Here is a 20322-nt window from a genome sequence, read left to right as displayed (position 1 = left end):
AGGCTTTTCAACCAGATGACTGTTGAACACTGATGATTCTTCCCACTGACTTCTCCATACTTCATTGATGTTAAAGTTGGAGGCTTCAAGATGTTGTGCAGTTTGCCAAGGTGGTTTTCTTGACTTCAGACGCTGATGTTCTCCTATTAATATATCACTGTGTACGGATGGCTGTGGGTTCTTCTGAATGTTTCTCCAAATCTTCAGGAGAGCATCTGATCTTCGTAGAGCTGGAGGTTGGATGTTACTTAAAACTGGTAGCCATGCAGTCTGAGTGCTGATTATGCAACCTGTGATAAGTCGCATTGTCTGGTTGAGTTGCACATCTATCTTTCTACAGTGAGCACTGTTCATCCAAGTTGGACAACAGTATTCAGCAACACAGTATGATAGTGCCAAAGCAGTTGATCTTAGGGTTTAAGCACTGCAACCCCAGGAGGTACCAACAAGCTTCTGAATGATATTATTACGGGTCTTCACTTTTGCGGTCACGTTGGAGAAAAGTTGTCGGAAACTTAGGGACCTATCGAGTGTTATTCCAAGGTACTTTGGTGTGCTGCAGTACTTTAAGGTTTGTGCTTGGAGTTTAACTTCTGGTTTATGGTCAGAGTGTCTGTTCTGTAGGTGGAATGCTGAAGTAACAGTTTTCTGAGGGTTTAGGCGGAGGCACCATTTCCGGAAGTATGTGTCCAGGATTTCCATGTCAGCAGTTGATGTTCTTTCAACAGTGGTGAAACTGGAGCTCTGGGTTACCAAACAGGTGTCGTCGGCATATATAATTTTCCTTGAGGTTGTGACTGGCAGATCATAAATGAATAAGTTGAAAAGGAGAGGGGCCCTATACAGATCCTTGAGGTAGTCCGTCACTTACTTTGAAGACTTTCTTCTGTCATTATCAGAGTAAATCTGGAAAAGTCTGTTGCTTAGCATGTTGCTAAGTAGGTTTGTGAGTTTCCGGCACTGAATGATGCTCACAAATTTTAAGAGAAGGTCTTCTCGCCATACAATGTCGTAGGCGGCGGGTAGATCCAAGAAAGCAGCTATGCTTACACATTTCTTCTCATATCCATTTTCAATATGGGTTGTTAATGCAAACACTTCGTCATTACAGCTTCTACCAGGCCTGAATCCAGCTTGTTCTATGGGTATTTGTTTATTAATTCATTCATAGATCCTGTTGTAGATGAGGCGTTCAGTAGTTTGTAAGTAACTCTTAACAGGGCTATTGGGCAGTAACTTTCTACTTTAGTTGGGTCTTTGTTCAGTTTAAGAGTTGCTATTAGCTGGTTTTTCTTGAATAATGGTGGGAGATTTCCAGTGGAAAGAATGTCTGAGAAGAAGTTAGGGGGAGCAAGGTTACTCGCATTTGTGACACACCCTAAGCCACATGTGCCTATTGGGTGGTGCTAAATGAGTAACAACTACAGGATGTGACTGCTATTGCCTGAAAAGGCCTCCCAGTCATAGAATGCAGAGCAAACAACCAAAACGTCCTTCTCAGGGCACACAAGTTTGTAGAATTGGAACATCTATTCTCATATGCTAACTTAACACCGAAGGAATAACCAGGTCGAAATGTGACTATCTATCCAAACTATAAAAAAAACCGTGCAGTCGATGCCATTGCTCTCCAAGAAACACACACAGATAAGGAGCAGATGGAAAATACCAGAATATAAACCAATAGCCTCAAAGAACCATCCAAAATAAGGTCTTGCAATTTACGTCAAGCATAATATGAAAAATTATCTGCTAGTTTCAGTGAGCAGTGAAAACAATATTTTCACAATTACAACAAAAATTGATAGTGTGACAATAATCGATGTCTACGAGCCTCCCGGAGTAAACTGGCCTACTCCTCCTCCACTGTCTCAGCAACATCCATCTCTATTCCTGGGGGACTTCAGCAGCCATCATAATCTATGGGGATAATGTGAAAACGACAATAATGGTGAAACTCTTTGTGAATGGATGGAAGGCGAAAACTGGAAGTAATTTTTTATGCCAAGGATCCACCTACCATTTAGGATGTTGGAACAGAGGATACACACCTGATCAGTGCTTCCCAACTCAGCTTCACAGCACCAATACCCAGATACGCCGCTCAATACTTGAAGATTTCCTCCACAGTCGGCACAAATCTATTATTCTAGAGACTGGAATATGTGTACCCCTTGTGCAGTCGCATCCGAAACTAAGGTGGAATTTCGAGAAGGCTAACTGGACTAAACTCAGAAAACAAATGGATAACAATAGAAGATGGGTAAAGCCAAAACACGGTAACTACAGTCGGTTTATAGGCATAATTAAAGGACCAGCCAGACAATTTATCCATAGAGGCTATTGTAAAGAATATAAACCTGGCCGAAATGAGGACAGTAAAAATTTTCTTGAAGAATATGAAGAAAATCCAACTGTTGACAAAGCAGTCACTTGATGAGAATAGGAAGAAGATCTGGCATGAAACCGTAGAATCATTCGACCACACACATTAAAGTCAAAAAGCTTGATCTGTTATAGGGGCAGTGGAACTGTTTGTGAGACTGTTTGTGTATGTCAGCATTGTAAGGAAAAGATAGATAGCTACTTACTGTAGTGACACATTAAGTTGCAGGCAGGCACAATTAAAAGGCACTTACACATTGTCTTGCACCCACATTCTTTGTCAGAAAAAGAAAGAGGAACACACACACACACACACACACACACACACACACACACACACACATTCATTCATACAAGACAGCACATCTCATGCACACATTGGCAGCATTGGCTGACATTAGCACTCTGGCCCGAGCTGCTATAGGTGGCGGTCGTGTGTGTGTGTGTGTGTGTGTGTGTGTGTGTGTGTGTGTGTGTGTGTGTTTCTCAATTCTCTCCTCTCTTTTAAATATGAAGCTAATGTGTAAGTGTCTTTTAATTGTGCCTGCCTGCAACTTAACGTGTCATCTTTATAGTAAATAGCAATATATCTTTTCTTATTCCAACTGGAGTTTCCATTGTTTTGATATGTCTGTGTGTTGTGATTAGTCAGCTTGTTAGTTAGTTAGTTTAATTAATTTGTCTGTTACCTCTGAGAAAGGCTGTAGCACAAATGGTTAGTGATAATTTCAGTTTTGTGTACAAGGGAGACCCTGAAAAATTTTAAGAGTTCTAAATACAAAAATTATTTTATATCTGACAGCTACTTTGTAATGTCTTGCTAATTGATTGCAATGTAGTTTGTATGATGTACTCTAGTATTATGTTAATTATCATCATTTAAGGGGAGTTGGAACACCCTATCCTGACAATGTTAAATTTAATGTCTTGGCTTCCCTGTATTTCAGGAACCACTGTAGCCATTGACATGAAACTTTTACCGGATATTAAACGGTGTGGACTGAGTCTACTGAAGTAGAAGAATTGCATTTCAGCCTCTGCTTTCGGAAATAGAATTTTTTAATTATAAGGTTAAAATTTTGTGTACTTCTTTGTACATTATCCTAAATTATTTTAATTATACATATCATTATGTTCTTCTTTTAGTTCAGTATACTCATGATATGTATGTTATTACTCCCTCAAAATTTGAATCTCTACTCAAAGTGGTTCCTGAGATTTAGGGAAAAATGCAACAGAAAATGTAAATTTTAACGACTTCTAAAGTTTCAAAAGACTGTAACTGACTTAATACGTGCTTATTTTTTTTTTAATTTTTAGTCACTCAGAAACACCCTCCATCATACTGTATATCATCCTCTTGACCTTTTCCAAGTTTTTTCTTCTTTTCTTCTTTCTAGTCTCCAACTGTGCTGCATACTCTGCTTTATCAATGTGAACCTTGTCCATCCGTTCAAGTTCTCTGATGCAATTTGCTCCAGGATTAATTCCCATATGCTGTAGCACTTTCACCCTACCAATGCTGCCATCATTGAAAGCAATAACAGCTTTACTGACCCTCACTTTAGTGTCTTCATTCTAACAAAAACATTTTTTGGTAAGCGAGTCCGTATAAGATTATGTCCCACTAACTGGGATTTTGGGTCTGACCATGAAGACAGTTCTTCAGTAATTCAGGATTTGCCAGGTCTCTGTAAGTAGGTTTTATGATATCTGTGAATGCTTCTGGGATGGGATGTTTATGGCTGTATGTACTGTTTGAGTACTGGGCATTGTGGTAATTGCACCATGAATGTGGTCTTGGAGGGAAAAGGTGGTGTACTGGTTTTTCATCAGTTGACAGTCTTTTTAAGAAGGTAGCCCACACTGCCTGCTTCATTTTCAACAAATCCTCAGTATTATTTCTAATGGCCATTCCATAATGCTGCTGTAGTTCATCAATCATTTTGTCTGGCAGCCGGCCCCTTATGGTTTTCCCATTTTTCGTGTCTCTCAAACTTTGTTTCAACTTCCTCGACCTGGTGCCCATCCTTTCTGGACATGATCTTTATAACATAGCAATCCACAGCCTTCTGTAAAAAACATTACCGATTTTATTAGATCTTGAAGTAAAGCAATTAAAAATTTTAACATTTTCGACTGGTGTAGATAATCAAGATTTTAAATCATCATTAGCACCTAAACAATTTGAAGATTGGCTTAGAAAATCATTTGACTGAGACGCACCATCTAAGGCAACAATAACTGGTGTGGTGAATTCAAGAGAGATTGGTTTTTTTAGTGATGAATTTTGTGAAGGACATCAAAGGATGCTGTTACTAATAAAAATATTACTGCTGTCTGAATAGTGCTTGAAGAAGATAAACTGACAATTTATATATGTATGTATTGCTATTTGAACAGTGCATGAAGAAGAGCAACTTTGGGGGGGGGGGGGGGGCGGTTGACACTCGACATTTGTACGAGCCAAATTCCAAAACATTTTACACTGACAATTAGACATGAGTAAACTTTGTTGTGGATGGATTCCATGTAAAATGAAAAAGTATTGATTAGAGCAAAAAACTCTGGAAAAATTCCAAGGGGCCACTTCAAATTGGTTTGGAATATTGCTACAGGTGACGAATTTTGGATTTATTGTTGTGATCCTGAAAAGAAGAGTGTCACCTCAGTAGATCTTTTGAACAGAACTAAGGCCACAAAAGTCCGATGAATTCAGTGCCGATAAGAAGATAGTTGCTAGGTGCTGCTTTTCCTTTTTTTCTGAAGTGGGCCACATTGCTACTATTGTTGTATTTACACTGAGGCGACAAAAGTCATGGGCACAAGATATAAAACGACAGAGCATTTGCCCTCAGGTTATTCATATGAAAAGGTTTCCTACGTGATTATGGGCATAGGGCAGGAATTAACAGACTTTGAAGACGGAATGGTAGTTGGAGTTAGAGAATATAAAATTACAGGCATTACCAGCTCTCACAACCAATGACGCAGTGGCCGAAGGTCTTCACTTAACGACCAAGAGCAGTGGTGTGTTCGTAGAGTTGTCACTGATAAGACAAGCAACACTGCATGAAATAACAACAGAAATTAAATGTGCGACGTACGACGAACATACTCTTTAGGACAGTGCGATGAAATGTGGCGTTAATGGCATATGACAGCAGATGTCCAATGTGACTGCCTTTGCTAGCAGCAAGACATCGCCTGCAGGGCCTCTCTTGCGCGTTCATGACCATATCGGTTACTGTTACTGCTGATTGGTACACATGTCTGTTTACACACAAGTTTTTGAAAAAGTTGGCGGAAAAATGATAAAAAGAAAAAATAATTTTCCATCATGACAAAACATTGTCATATGTAGCAAAACCAACGACGCTACTTTTTCATCATCAGATGAAAAAAGTGGAACATTGTAGAAACCTTGTTTTTGAAGTCCCTCAGAAATAATGGCATAAAATGCAAAATGTACTGGTGCTAAAGGGGAATACTTTGAAAAACAATCAAATTATCTGTGTATTTTTTTAAACTGATTCTTGTTTCATTTTCTAAAGATTTTCAGTGTTGCCCCCATATGTGCCTGTCAGTTGCTCAACACCTTCATTAATTTTGTCTCTAATGACTTCGTCTTTGAAGGAATGTCAAAATACTAATCCTCCTCCTCCTTTTTAGCCTCAGATCCTTACAGATGTACATATATAATTTGGTATGCTATGTTGAGCAACATTATGAGATAGATTGTGTTTGTACATTCTTCTTTAATGTAATCTTTATCTTATCATCAGTGATAAAGGCCTCTTCCTCCATTAATGCATGGAAATAACTTTTTAGTATAGTCACCCATATCTAAATTCTTTATGACTCAAAGAGCACAATTAAGTATTAGTTCTCACAGTTTAGATTAGAGATCAGAATCACTTTTTAATGTGTCACACCAATAGTTTCACTGACAAATAGTGGTGTAAGTATTAAATCAAACTTGACCCTCACCCCTCATCTGTCTAGTCTTATTTTAGTTGTATACATTGTTTAGCATCATTTTGAAAAATACTGATTAAATTAATTTCTCTTCTCCAGGACTTGTGCGATACTTAGCTGCTGGCAAGAGCACGAAAGAGAAGCACAGAAGCAATTTGGTGCAGAGTGGATTAAAGCATTCTTAACAAAACCATCAGGTGTAAAAACACGAGAAAATCTTATTGAGGCATATTGCATGTTATGGTCAGATTGCAGTTCTGCAGAAGGTAATTACTTAAGGAAAAATGTTCACTGCAATTCAGTAAGGTGTGGGAGATTGTAACACTTCTGCTTTTCATACAACAGTAAACATTTTTGTGTTTGTTCAATGACACAGGACATATTTTTGAAAAAGAAAATGCTGGTCATCCATTCAAGTAGCACTTTCTGTCATCTAATTAATTTTACCATAGTCGGACACAAAAGAAAGTTCAAGAATGCCCATCACGAGCTCTCATGCACCCTGCTGCCATGAGCTCCAAACACTCTTAAAAGTGCTACCAGAAGTGCTGTGGGAGTAGTAACGTGTATCAGGATGGACAGTCACTAAGTCCATTTGTTTACAAAATGATTTACTGGAACCTGCTTGTAAAATATTGTTTTGCATTTATTCATAGACAAACATTGTATTTTTCTAGATAGTTCAAAATACAAGTTTTTTTTTAAATATTTGGAAGCAAGATGTGACAGTTATTAGTGCCATTCTTCAAGCTGATCAGTGTGTAAGATTGAGAATTCCTTTAAATATATTTGTGTGTATGAGTATTAGATGTATCAAAGTGAAAATTCACTTGAGACAACTCAAAATTTTTAGAGAGGATAAATGGTCAGTGCTTGCCCAATAGACACATGTGAAAGTAACATAACATCGTCCTAGTATTAGCAGTAGCTGCTTAGTGCTCTGAAAGTTTTCTTCCAGCACTTCATGTTCCAAGCTTTAGACAGTATGTTGGCCCTCCTGTTAATTAGAGATATGCTGGTGTCTGTGCAGAGAGATGGCATATTAGCCGATACGAAATATTTATTATCTTATTTTTCAAAAACTGTTTGGTGAAAAAATTTAATTTTCGCCCATATTACAGTCCGAAATCTTCACTGGATAAAGAATTGAATTTCTTTTTGTTATCCATCATACATACTGTGTGGCATTAAATTAAGTAAAATATTGCTTGAAATTTTAAAGAGTTTGTAGAGGTACAAATGCATTATGTATGCTTTGCATATGGTTAACTTTAACTCATACATTGCAGTTGTAACATTACAGGACATATTGGGACATATTGAAGTATTCGATACTGTAGACTTTTAGGGGATGTCGATACAGATATGCAAAATGTAAAGGGAAACTTTGGTGATGTTTAAATATTGTACTGTGTCAATATTACGACATTTTGCACAGAAAGAACAAAAATAGAATTAATGTAAATATATATTAGTGTTAGTAACCTATTTTCATTCAATTTTGTAATTATATTTCATTTTGTAAAAGAAAGACTCACTGTTTGCTGTAGCTCTGATTAATTGTATAAATTGTCAGTTTTGAGCTGGATTGTTTCGTATAATATGGACAAGATACTTTTAAAAACTCACCAGCTAAAGAGAAAGTCTGTAAATGAACGTTTAATGCACACTTCTGGAACTTTCTATGGAGAAATTCTATATTATGATCTCAAAAATACGAAAACTTGTGAAAACTGTTTCATAACCTAATTTCGAAAGACGATTTGTATCAAGAAATATTGCTAAAAAGATTTATTTACGTTTTGAAACGCGATTTAAATCATTTTACATATAAATAGTTGTTCTAAATCACTCAAGAAATATCCAGAATCAAATGTCAAGATACTTCTGGAAACATCGGTACAAATCTGGTGAAGGTTATCCAGAAGCTGGTAGAAAAATGTTATAAAATCTATTTGGAAATTATGCTTGTAAGAATTTATATGTACTGATCCTTTTACTTACTTTAATCTGTACTAAAATTCTGTAATGTCTAATTTAGTTTTAAGTCGTGAATTGCTATCGTATTGTAAACAAAACATTGTCAAAGACTCTCATTGTTTGGAAAGATATTAATACACCTAGGAGTTGTCAGTTGCCAGTTCGGATATGCAGTGCGGTTAGCTCTGAGAGTCAGTTGTTGAGTCTGTGAAGTCTGGCAGTTCTGTTTGTAAATAAACGTCTGTAATGAAGAATTACTTGTTGTCGTCAATATGAACTCAAGACCTTTTTGCACGAAGCAGACACCTCCTAATGCAACGTTTTAATTTGGTTGAGGAAGCTGGGATCGCTATAAGTGCAAACAAATTGAAGTGGAACGTTTTAATTTGGTGTTGAGGAGCTGAAATGTTATACAGTGAATGAAGTGATATAAAAATTTTCTATGAAATTGAGAACAGAATGTTATCTGATTTTGTTCTAGAGCTATTGGGGTTGGTATCCAATGGACGGTTATGTCCGACAAGCCCCTACCTGTCTTCACGCATAGTGAATTCTGTGGTCATGACAATCATCGTATTTCATAAACTATTCCAAGTGTTAAAGTGAGGGTTGTTTTTTCAAGTGGTGGCACACACTGAGGCACAATCGTTCTATGCTAAATACTCAAAATTTTCATTCTCCTGGATGCAGAAGTAAGATTCTTGCAACAGTGAGAGGTTGGCGGCTCCATAGCTCTGTAGGGAAATCAAAGTGGGGTATGTATACATGTCCACAGCACCTTAGGCAAGGGCATAGCAGTACCTGTATACACACCCATAGCAGCCAACTCTATAAAAATAGTTACAAACACTGCAGCTGAGTTCTGTTCTTCCAGCACTCTTGAGAAGTATTAAAAATAATCCCCCAGACCCTAGGGGGCTGTTCTTGATAAACATACTGCTGTAGAAATAGTCTCTCCAGGTTTGTGGATATTGTGACTCATAGGAGTATTTGCACATGGCCTTAATTGTCTGCTCCCTATAAGTTTTGTTCTGCATTGTTTTGCTGCAAGTCTCTGAAGTTTCAACAGATGTGAACTAGTTCAAAAAAACTGTTTTAGGTGACACATTGGATCGTCTATGTTTCAATGAGAGTTTATTGTGTTAAATTAAAGGCCAGTCTAATTGTGGTCTCCTTTGAAACAAAAGAACTTGAAGGGTATCATAGCAGACACTTCTCTATTGTAGACTGAAACTAGTTCACGGATCCATCTAACACGAATTACTTAATGAACTACTAATAATTCCCCTAGAATTTAATCATTTAAGTTCGTTGTTGGAACTATCTGCAGTCACAAAATATCAGTGATATTTAATATCTCTATAACTTCTGTGCGTTTCATTAGTACAACCAATCTGCCATTAGAGATGCTATTCAACGTGTGCTGGCTGCCACACAAAACTGAACTGCCAAACTGTTCTTACCACACAACTGGCCACAATGGTTTCCAATGCTAACTGCCCACTGGCCACAACTAATTGCACTCCTGGGTTCCTGTTCTTCTACACACTCATGTCCCTAGCCTCTACCGAGCGAGGTGGCGCAGTGGCTAGCACACTGGACTCGCATTCGGGAGGACAACGGTTCAATCCCACGTCCGGCCATCCAGATTTAGGTTTTCCGTGATTTCCCTAAATCACTCCAGGCAAATGCCGGGATGGTTCCTTTGAAATGGCACGGCCAACTTCCTTCTCCGTCCTTCCATAATCTGGTGAGACCAATGACCTCGCTGTTTGGTCTCTTCCCCAAACCAACCCCAACCCTATCCTCTGATGTCACAAATTTCTCACAAGTACAATGTAAATTATTCATCACTTTATTGTTTGCGTAGCAGGCAGATCTGAAATCTTGCAATGATGTAAGTTAATCATAATTCATTAATATAATGTATGGTGCTCTGCCCAGCTAAAGTCAATGCCTGTAACAAGAACTTGTCGGTGACATCGTGTTTGTCAAAAACAGATTAATATTTATGAAAATACACATTTTGTAAGCACCAGCACACTCATTGCAGTATCAGTTCCGAAGTTATTGCTCCAGAGGCAATGCATTGTCATCAGAATTTCTGTCCGCTTACTGTACGGTTGAATGTTTTAGCAAGTTAGCATCAGCATGTATGTTTGGTGCATGATTTACTGTTTGCCCCTCAAATATGTTCCTTGATGTTCCACAATAAGAACATTCATTGTAAGACATTCAAGTCCATTTGACACAGCCATTAGCTGATCTTGAACGTGTTACTACTTCTTCTATATTAAAAACAAAGATTCCAAGACTTACCAAGTGGGAAAGCGCCGGTAGACAGGCACAATAAAATAACCCACAAACACACACAAAATTTCTAGCTTTCGCAACCAACGGTTGCTTCTCCAGGAAAGAGGGAAGGAGAGGGAAGACGAAAGGATGTGGGTTTTAAGGGAGAGGGTAAGGAGTCATTCCAATCCTGGGGGCGGAAAGACTTACCTTAGGGGGAAAAAAGGATAGGTATATATTCGGGCGCGCCCACCCACCCGCACCCGCACCCGCACCCACGCACCCGCGCACCCGCACACATATCCATCCATACATATACAGACACAAGCAGACATATTTAAAGGCAAAGAGTTTGGGCAGAGATGTCTGTCGAGGCGGAAGTGCGGAGGCAAAGATGATGTTGAATGACAGGTGAGGTATGAGTGGCGGCAACTTGAAATTAGCGGAATTGAGGCCTGGTGGATAACGAGAAGGGAGGATATCTTGAAGGGCAAGTTCCCATCTCCGGAGTTCGGATAGGTTGGTGTTGGTGGGAAGTATCCAGATAACCCGGACGGTGTAACACTGTGCCAAGATGTGCTGGCCATGCACCAAGGCATGTTAAGCCACAGGGTGATCCTCATTACCAACAAACACTGTCTGCCTGTGTCCATTCATGCGAATGGACAGTTTGTTGCTGGTTATTCCCACATAGAAAGCGTCTCAGTGTACGCAGGTCAGTTGGTAAATCACGTGGGTGCTTTCACACGTGTGTCTGCCTTTGATCGTGTACACCTTCCGGGTTACAGGACTGGAGTAGGTGGTGGTGGGAGGGTGCATAGGACAGGTTTTACACTGGGGGCGGTTACAAGGTGGGAGCCAGAGGGTAGGGAAGGTGGTTTGGGGATTTCATAGGGATGAACCAAGAGGTTACGAAGGTTAGGTGGACGGCGGAAAGACACTCTTGGTGGAGTGGGGAGCATTTAATGAAGGATGGATCTCATTTCTCCCTGCTGGAGAGCCACATTCAGAGTCTGATCCAGTCCCGGGAAGTATCCTGTCACAAGTGGGGCACTTTTGGGGTTCTTCTGTGAGGGGTTCTGGGTTTGAGGGGACGAGGAAGTGGCTCTGGTTATTTGCTTCTGTACCAGGTTGGGATGGTAGTTGCGGAATGCGAAAGCTGTTTTCAGGTTGTTGGTGTAATGGTTCAGGGATTCAGGACTGGAGCAGATTCGTTTGCCACGAAGGCCTAGGCTGTAGGGAAGGGACTGTTTGATATGGAATGGGTGACAGCTGTCATCATGGAGGTACTGTTGCTTGTTGGTGGGTTTGATGTGGACCCACGTGCTTTACCAACTGATCTGCCTACACTGAGACGCTTTCTGTGTGGGAATGACCAGCAACAAACTGTCCATTCACATGAATGGACACAGGCAGACAGTGTTTGTTGGTAATGAGGATCACCCTGTGGCTAAACATGCCTTGGTGCACGGCCAGCACATCTTGGCACAGTGTTACACTGTCCAGGTTATCTGGATACTTCCCACCAACACCAACCTATCCGAACTCCGGAGATGGGAACTTGCCCTTCAATATATCCTCTCTTCTCGTTATCCACCAGGCCTCAATTTCCGCTAATTTCAAGTTGTCGCCTCTCATATCTCACCTGTCATTCAACATCATCTTTGCCTCTGCACTTCCGCCTCGACTGACATCTCTGCCCAAACTCTTTGCCTTTAAATATGTCTGCTTGTGCCTGTATACGTATGGATGGATGGGTGGATGGATGGATGGATGGATGGATGTGTGTGTGTGTGTGTGTGTGTGTGTGTGTGTGTGTGTGTGTGTGCGCGCATGCGCGTGTGTGCGTGTGTGCGCGAGCGATTATATACCTGTCCTTTTTTCCCCCCTAAGGTAAGTCTTTCCGCTCCCGGGATTGGAATGACTCCTTACCCTCTTCCTTAAAACCCACATCCTTTCGTCTTTCCCTCTCCTTCCCTCTTTCCTGAAGAAGCAACCATTGGTTGCGAAAGCTAGAAATTTTGTTTGTGTTATTTTATTGTGCCTGTCTACCAGCGCTTTCCCGCTTGGTAAGTCTTGGAATCTTTGTTTTTAATATATTTTTTCCATGTGGAAGTTTCTTTCTATTTTATTTACTACCTCTTCTCTTGTTTATAAATAGCTTTTACATAGTCATTATGTTTGCTAACATGAGTAGATTTGACAAAATGTATTAGAAGTATCATTCTGATGAAAAGAGGGAATGAAGGTTTAAAATCAGATTAGTCACTCTTTTCTTTCTTGTAGTAAAAATTATTTTTGGAAGCATGTCCTATGACTGCATTTTATACTTACTGAAATTAATGAAACTGAATTCTACGCCAACATCTGAAATGTAATCTTTCGCATTCACAGTTACACGTTTGTCAGATGATGCTATCGGTAGCTTCTCAGCCGAAGATGAAGACGAAGATGACCATCATACAAGTGATGCAGCATTTGAAGGAGAACGTGAAGCAGCTACTGTACCTTCAGAGTTGTGGCCAGTCATGGAAGTACTGTCGCTTCGCTTGGGAGTGGCAGCTCTTGCTGTGTTGTTGCAGAACCCAGACAAAACGTCGGAGGAAGACAGCAAGGTGGTCGATGAAGCTGCTAAATTTTTCTCTCGGTTGCCCAGCACCCCCCTGAAGCTCGCAGCAATCTACCAGACAGCAAAGCACACAAAGTTACAGGTAAATGAAATTACAGGTATTTTCCCACTGTATGCCTTATCCTCATAAGCACATTCATTTGCAGCTTGATTGGTAATAAAATAGAAGGCCAAGTGTTGTATAGAATAAATTCACATTTTAAAGGTGTCAAATATCATAAAAAAGGATAGATTGCTGCTCGTCAAACAGTGGAGATGTTGAGTCACAGGCAGCCCTGATGAAGCAATTTTAGAAAATTCTGGAAGCTCGAGATTCAGCTACATATTCAAATTCGTCTTTTAATTTTACACAGAATGATTTCACATTAGTGGTTCTTACCATGAAGATTAAAACATTTATTGCCATTAAAAAGACAAGGAGATTTTTTTTTATATGTTGCATATGTAAGCCAGTTGTCAACTTGGCCAACGAAATAGTTTTGTTTATTTTGATCTTCATATTACTCATAATATGTGTATTTTGTTCAAATGTAGAAACTGGAATAAAATACTTTTATGAAGTTTATGTTTTAGGATGTTTTATTACCAACAGAAATTCGTCCAGAGTTGGTAAATGTTTAAAAGAACTCTGATCCTGTGCTTCCAGCAGTTAAGAAATGGTAGCTTAATTCAAACATATAATACCCATTGTAGATAGTCCATCTAAAGAATGTCTAAAAACATCATGAGAGTGAAGAAAAGAAATTTTTGAATGTTTTAACACCAAAGATGCTAATTATTTATTGATACACTAGTTTTGGGCTTTGCCCATTTTCACAAGGGCTTTGGCCGTTTTACAAACCGTGCATTTTGTGCTTGGTATAGGTTTGGTGTGGGCAGTTCTGTTTATGTCATCACACTCAATTATAGTTCAAACAATGGAAATTTCAGGATGGAATAACAATAATATTATGAAAATGATAGATTACTCCTCAGGTGTGTAGAGGAGGCATCGAGCCAAAGACAGGCATAATGAAACATTCAAACTTGCAGGCAAAAGGCCTTCTTCAGAGCTGCAATACATGACGCACTGAAAACCTTTATATCGTGAGAGTGCTTTATGTGCTATTGCACAACTGATAATTGGTGGTTTATTAAATAGCTGGCAATACCATTGGCATATTCAGTTCAGTGAAAAGTAATAGCTAGGTGGGTGCCAGATTTGTAATTGCTGACCCCCCTCCCATTCAAGAAAGGAGGGGCAGGGGGGGGGGGGGGGCAAATATGGAAATGAATTTCATCATAATGTTTGAATTATTTTAAAATTTTATGTACCAATATGTTGCTCTGGATAGGAATCCTCCACACCGGAAACTAAACAGCAGTCAAAACAGTTTTGCTGCTAAATTTTATAATTTCTTCCTCGTTTCAACCATCACATTTTCCAAATTGGAAGATACTGAGACAAGTAGTTGTGGAATACAAAATCAACAAAAATTTGCTCAACAATAGAAAGGCATCAGAGATTCTACACAGATTACGTGAAGGAACTTTTTCATCTTGTACCTGCAGTTTGTTGTAGGTTCCTGTAGCAACAAAAGGTACTAACCGATTGGAAAAAATGCAGACCATTTCTGTTTTGAAGGAGGGCTGTAAAGGAACGTAATTAATAAATGAGACATTGGTAACAAGTGCATGTAGTGTTGCAAACCACTTAAACAACTACTTTCTTTCTGTTACTGATAGCTGCAGGTAATCGGGCTTCAGTAAACAGTACAATGGAATATCTGAGACCAGTCTTATAAATAACTTCAGTGAAATGAAAATGATACTCGTGTCTCCCAATGAAGTAGCATCCATCAGTAAATCCTTAAAATCAAAGTATTCTAAAGGTTATGAAAACATATCACCAAAATTAATCAAAGCATCCTCATGCAAGTTGAGTTCTTAAGTTATTTGTGTACTCAGTCTCTTATCAGCGGAACATTTCCAGACTGGCTAAAATGTGCCAAACTTAAGTTTCTTTACAAGAAGGGGGATAAAGAGATACTATAAAATTATCAACCAATTTCACTTTTGCTGGCTTTTCCAAAAATGTTTGAAAAGGTTGTGTTCAAGTGTCTACTTAAGCATCTTACTGCAAATATTATATTGACCAGTTCACAGTTTGGATTCCTTGGGGGGTTTCGATACGGAGGAGGCTATTTACACGTACAGTGAGAATGTCCGTAATTAATTAGATAACAAATTAAAGGCTAATGGCATTTTCTGTGACCTGTCAATGGTCTTTGACTGTGTGAACCACAGCATTCTCTTAAGTAAATTAGAATTTTATGGTGTCTCTGGCAATGCTGCGAATTGGTCTTATCTATCTAACAGGAAACAAAGGGTGTTGCTGTGAAATACCTGTGCAGTAAGCAGTCAGTCTTCATCTGATTGGAAATTACATGTGGTGTTCCTCAAGGTTGCATCTTGGGTCTTTTGTATTTTCGTGTGTACATTAACAATCTCTTGTCTGTTACATAGTGAGATGCAAAGTTTGTTTTGGTTGCAGATGATGCAAACATTGCAATAAGTAGCAAGATAAACACAGATTTAGAAATTGTTGCTAATCATATTTTCACTAACATTAGTAAATGGTTGAAAGCTAATTCACAGTTATTAAATTTTGAAAAGACACTGTTCAGAGCCTGTAAGAGATTTTCTTCCAGCATGTGTGTAACATATGAAGAAACGCAGATTGAAGAAGTTGACAGTGATTAATTTCTGGGATTACAACTCGGTAATAAATTCAGTTTGGAAGAGCATACCTTTTTTTAATAGAATTGCTGAAGTGCCTGAACAAGTCTGTATTTGTAGTGAGAATGATGTCGGATGTAGGAGATATAAATATATTAAAAAATTGCATACTTTGTTTCCTTTTGTTTTGTTGTGTCTTGTGGTATCATATTCTGGGGTAACTCGTCAAACTGAACAAAAGCTTTTAGCATGCAAATGCATGTAATAAGGCTCATTTGTGGTGTAAATTTAAGAACATCAGGTAGAAACCTGTTCAAGGAACTTCCTGTTTTGAGCACTGCTCTTCAATATATTTATTACTTAATGAAATTTGTTGCAAATAATATGTCTCTATTTCCAACCAATAGCACAATACATGGTATCAATGCTGGGAATAAGAGATAATCACTTAACTTGGTCCAGAAAGAGTCCAGTACTCAGGAACACACACTTTCAATAAATTGCCAGCAACTACTAAAAACTTGGTTTCATATAAATCACTGTTTAAATAGACGAATATCTTAACAGAGACTACCGGCCCCTGTGGCCGAGTGGTTCTAGGCACTTCAGTCTGGAACCGCACTGCTGCTACAGTCGCAGGTTCGAATCCTGCCCCGGGCATGGATGTGTGTGATGTCCTTAGGTTAGTTAGGTTTAAGTACTTTAAGTTCTAGGGGACTGATGACCTCAGATGTTAAGTCCCATAGTGCTCAGAGCCATTTGAACTATTTAACAGAGACTGTCAGGGCAGCTGAAATAAATAATTTCTATTAGATTTCAGTTTTGACAGCATCTGGCCACAACAGTTAATATTAGGTATTTTGTGTACAATAAATTTATTAAAAGTGCATAACTATGTTTCATTGTGACAGCGTATTAATTCTGTAAATGTTAGCCGTTCCACTTCACTGCAATGTATTCAGATATTTTGACAATCTCCTGGCAAATGATCAGGGTAGTAAGTATTACATTCAAATGTTTTGTGTTATTAGTTTTAAATTTTCTGACTTGTTCCACGCACATAAGATTCATCTCATTTTTGGGTCTGTGGAACAAAAACTGAATCTAATCTAATCTAACCTGGGTCTCAAAAAGTGGGGATGTACCAAGTTCCGTGTGAATGCAGTACACCTGATAGCTGATACACAATCTGCGCAGTTGAAGATTGATGTACAGAACACACCGCAGCAGGTGTGCAATAACAGAACATTGCATTGGAAATGGACATAAAATTAATTTACAGCAGGCGAAAGTCTTGGTTACCACTGATAAATTTTTGGACTCCATTTTCAAAGAAACAATTGAAATCAGTGTGACTGATAATTTAATCAATAGGGACATTGGTGTCCAATTTATCAAGACATGGGCGCCAACACTAAGCTCTACCAAAGCAGACATCCGGGCACAAGATGTGACAACCTGGTGGGAGGAAGTCAATTGAAGCCCCCCACCACACACACACACACACACACACACACACACACACACACACAAAGTTGCAGCAGCAACATGCCCTCACACCACCGAGCACAGCATCGGGCTAACGAGGCCCGAACTCTGTAGGTATAAATACTGCCAGAATGTGGCTGAACCATATTTCCATCAGCACCAGCAGATGATGGTGGAACAGTTACTCACAGAAATATCATGGACCTTTGACGATTGGCTTTAGCTGTACAGCCAAGAACCTCAGAAGCATCATATGCTCCGGGAAAGCCTCAGATCACATATATCTTTATACACTCCTGGAAATTGAAATAAGAACACCGTGAATTCATTGTCCCAGGAAGGGGAAACTTTATTGACACATTCCTGGGGTCAGATACATCACATGAACACACTGACTGAACCACAGGCACATAGACACAGGCAACAGAGCATGCACAATGTCGGCACTAGTACAGTGTATATCCACCTTTCGCAGCAATGCAGGCTTCTATTCTCCCATGGAGACGATCGTAGAGATGCTGGATGTAGTCCTGTGGAATGGATTGCCATGCCATTTCCACCTGGCGCCTCAGTTGGACCAGCGTGCAGACCGCGTGAGACGACGCATCATCCAGTCCCAAACATGCTCAATGGGGGACAGATCCGGAGATCTTGCTGGCCAGGGTAGTTGACTTACACCTTCTAGAACACGTCGGGTGGCACGGGATACATGCGGACGACCATCATTGGCACCAAGGCAGAAGCGACTCTCATCGCAGATGACACGTCTCCATTCGTCCCTCCATTCACGCCTGTCGCGACCACTGGAGGCGGGCTGCACGATGTTGGGGCGTGAGCGGAAGACGGCCTAACGGTGTGCGGGACCGTAGCCCAGCTTCATGGAGACGGTTGCGAATGGTCCTCGCCGATACCCCAGGAGCACCAGTGTCCCTAATTTGCTGGGAAGTGGCGCTGCGGTCCCCTACGGCACTGCGTAGGATTCTACGGTCTTGGCGTGCATCCGTACGTTGCTGCGGTCCGGTCCCAGGTCGACGGGCACGTGCACCTTCTGCCGACCACTGGCGACAACATCGATGTACTGTGGAGACCTCACGCCCCACGTGTTGAGCAATTCGGCGGTACGTCCACCCGGCCTCCCGCATGCCCACTATACGCCCTCGCTCAAAGTCCGTCAACTGCACATACGGTTCACGTCCACACTGTCGCGGCATGATACCAGTGTTAAAGACTGCGATGGAGCTCCGTATGCCATGGCAAACTGGCTGACACTGACGGCGGCGGTGCACAAATGTTGCGCAGCTAGCGCCATTCGACGGCCAACACCGCGGTTCCTGGTGTGTCTGTGTGCCGTGCGTGTGATCATTGCTTGTACAGCCCTCTCGCAGTGTCCGGAGCAAGTATGGTGGGTCTGACACACCTGTGTGAATGTGTTCTTTTTTCCATTTCCAGGAGTGTATTTATTCCGCAAATGAAGATCTGGCAAAACTTGGCTTGGTTTATTTTTGTATGAGATCCAGAGCACCTCGGACAATGAAGCCCACGTTGATATTGTGTCCTTTATCTCAGAAGGCAATTGATAGATATTTACACTGTCACTTAGTGAACAAAATAGACATTTACTCAGTAGTGGACCAGACTAGTGACCAATTTCAGCACTTCCTTGCATGTAGAACTCAATGTGTCACTCTTAATAAGACAAGATCATCGAGCATAGAGTTAACTTTCAGTATACCTGGAGGGAGTGTTATAGGATTGTTACTGTTTACAGTATATATAAATGATGTGGATAAAGGTAAGAAGCTCCACCAGGCCATTTACGGATGCTGTTGTCTCTAGGAAGGCTGTAATGCCATAAGGCCGTGGCAAAATGCAGGAAGATCTGCTGAGAGTCAGTGTCACAGCTGGAAACAACACTCAGCCATCAGTGGGTTTGTAACCTCTGTTAGGCATGTGGATACCCCAGCATTGTACACCGATGATTTTTGCATCTGGGCGCAGCTCCTACTCGGTAACATCTGTTGAGCACCAGCTCCAAGGTGCCACCTGGCTCACCTCTGCAAGGGCCGTCTCCCACGGCTTCCAGTTTTCTCCCTCCAAAACTCGAATTATGCATTTTTGTCATCGACCCACAGTCCGATCCAATCCAGAATTTTATTTGGGCGACCAGCTCTTCGATGTTGTATCACCGTCCAGTTTCTTGGGTGACACTTTTGATAAAAAGCTGACGTGACTGCTCCATATTCACCATCTGAAGACTACACGCATGCTGAAGCTTAATGCTCTCCACCTCCTGCCCACACTTCGTGGGGTGTAGACTGTACCACACTTCTCCATCTTTACTGTGCTCTGCTTTTGTCCAGACTAGATTATGGTAGTCAGATTTGTGGCTCAGCAGCTCCTTCCACACTGCAAATACTGGATACTGTTCACCATTGCGGGGTGCATCTGGTTATTGGTGCCTTTCACACTAGTACCTTTGACAGTCTTATTGCAGAAGCGGGGATTCCTCCTCTACAAATACGATGGAGCCAACTCTTGGTTTCTTTTGCAATCACCATTCGCCAATTCCCTGACTATCCTGTGTAATATGTCCTCTTTGCAAACAAAGGAAGTATCTCTCCTGATAATGCTCGTAGGTGGGATTGCCTGTGGGAATGTGTGTCTCTCCCCTCTGTCGGGATCTCTGTCTCCACTCACTGGAAAGCGCCCCGTGTATCCCCACCCCCCTACCCCCTCTCCTTCTATAGCGATGGTTCTAAGATGATAGGTAAGGCAGGACACACTTTCACATCTCCTACTGGCTTAGAACACCATTTATTGCCGGAATCATGGTAGTGTGTTCTCAGCAGAGC

The 20322-nt window shown here is 40.5% G+C and overlaps 1 protein-coding gene across 2 annotated transcripts in view; it reads left to right on the top strand.

The window, feature by feature from the left end:
- Positions 1-20322, top strand: part of LOC126284458 (midasin) — a 481989-nt gene that overhangs the window by 274432 nt on the left and 187235 nt on the right. For both annotated transcript variants that reach the window (XM_049983379.1, XM_049983380.1), the window contains 2 exons: positions 6463-6629; positions 13030-13346. In XM_049983379.1, coding sequence (XP_049839336.1) covers positions 6463-6629; positions 13030-13346 — 484 coding nt within the window. The remainder of the gene's footprint in view (positions 1-6462; positions 6630-13029; positions 13347-20322) is intronic.

Source organism: Schistocerca gregaria, chromosome 8 (genome assembly GCF_023897955.1).
Source record: "Schistocerca gregaria isolate iqSchGreg1 chromosome 8, iqSchGreg1.2, whole genome shotgun sequence".
Lineage (NCBI taxonomy): Eukaryota > Metazoa > Arthropoda > Insecta > Orthoptera > Acrididae > Schistocerca > Schistocerca gregaria.
Note: the sequence above shows the minus strand (reverse complement) of the source record. Positions and strands in the feature narration are given on the sequence as shown.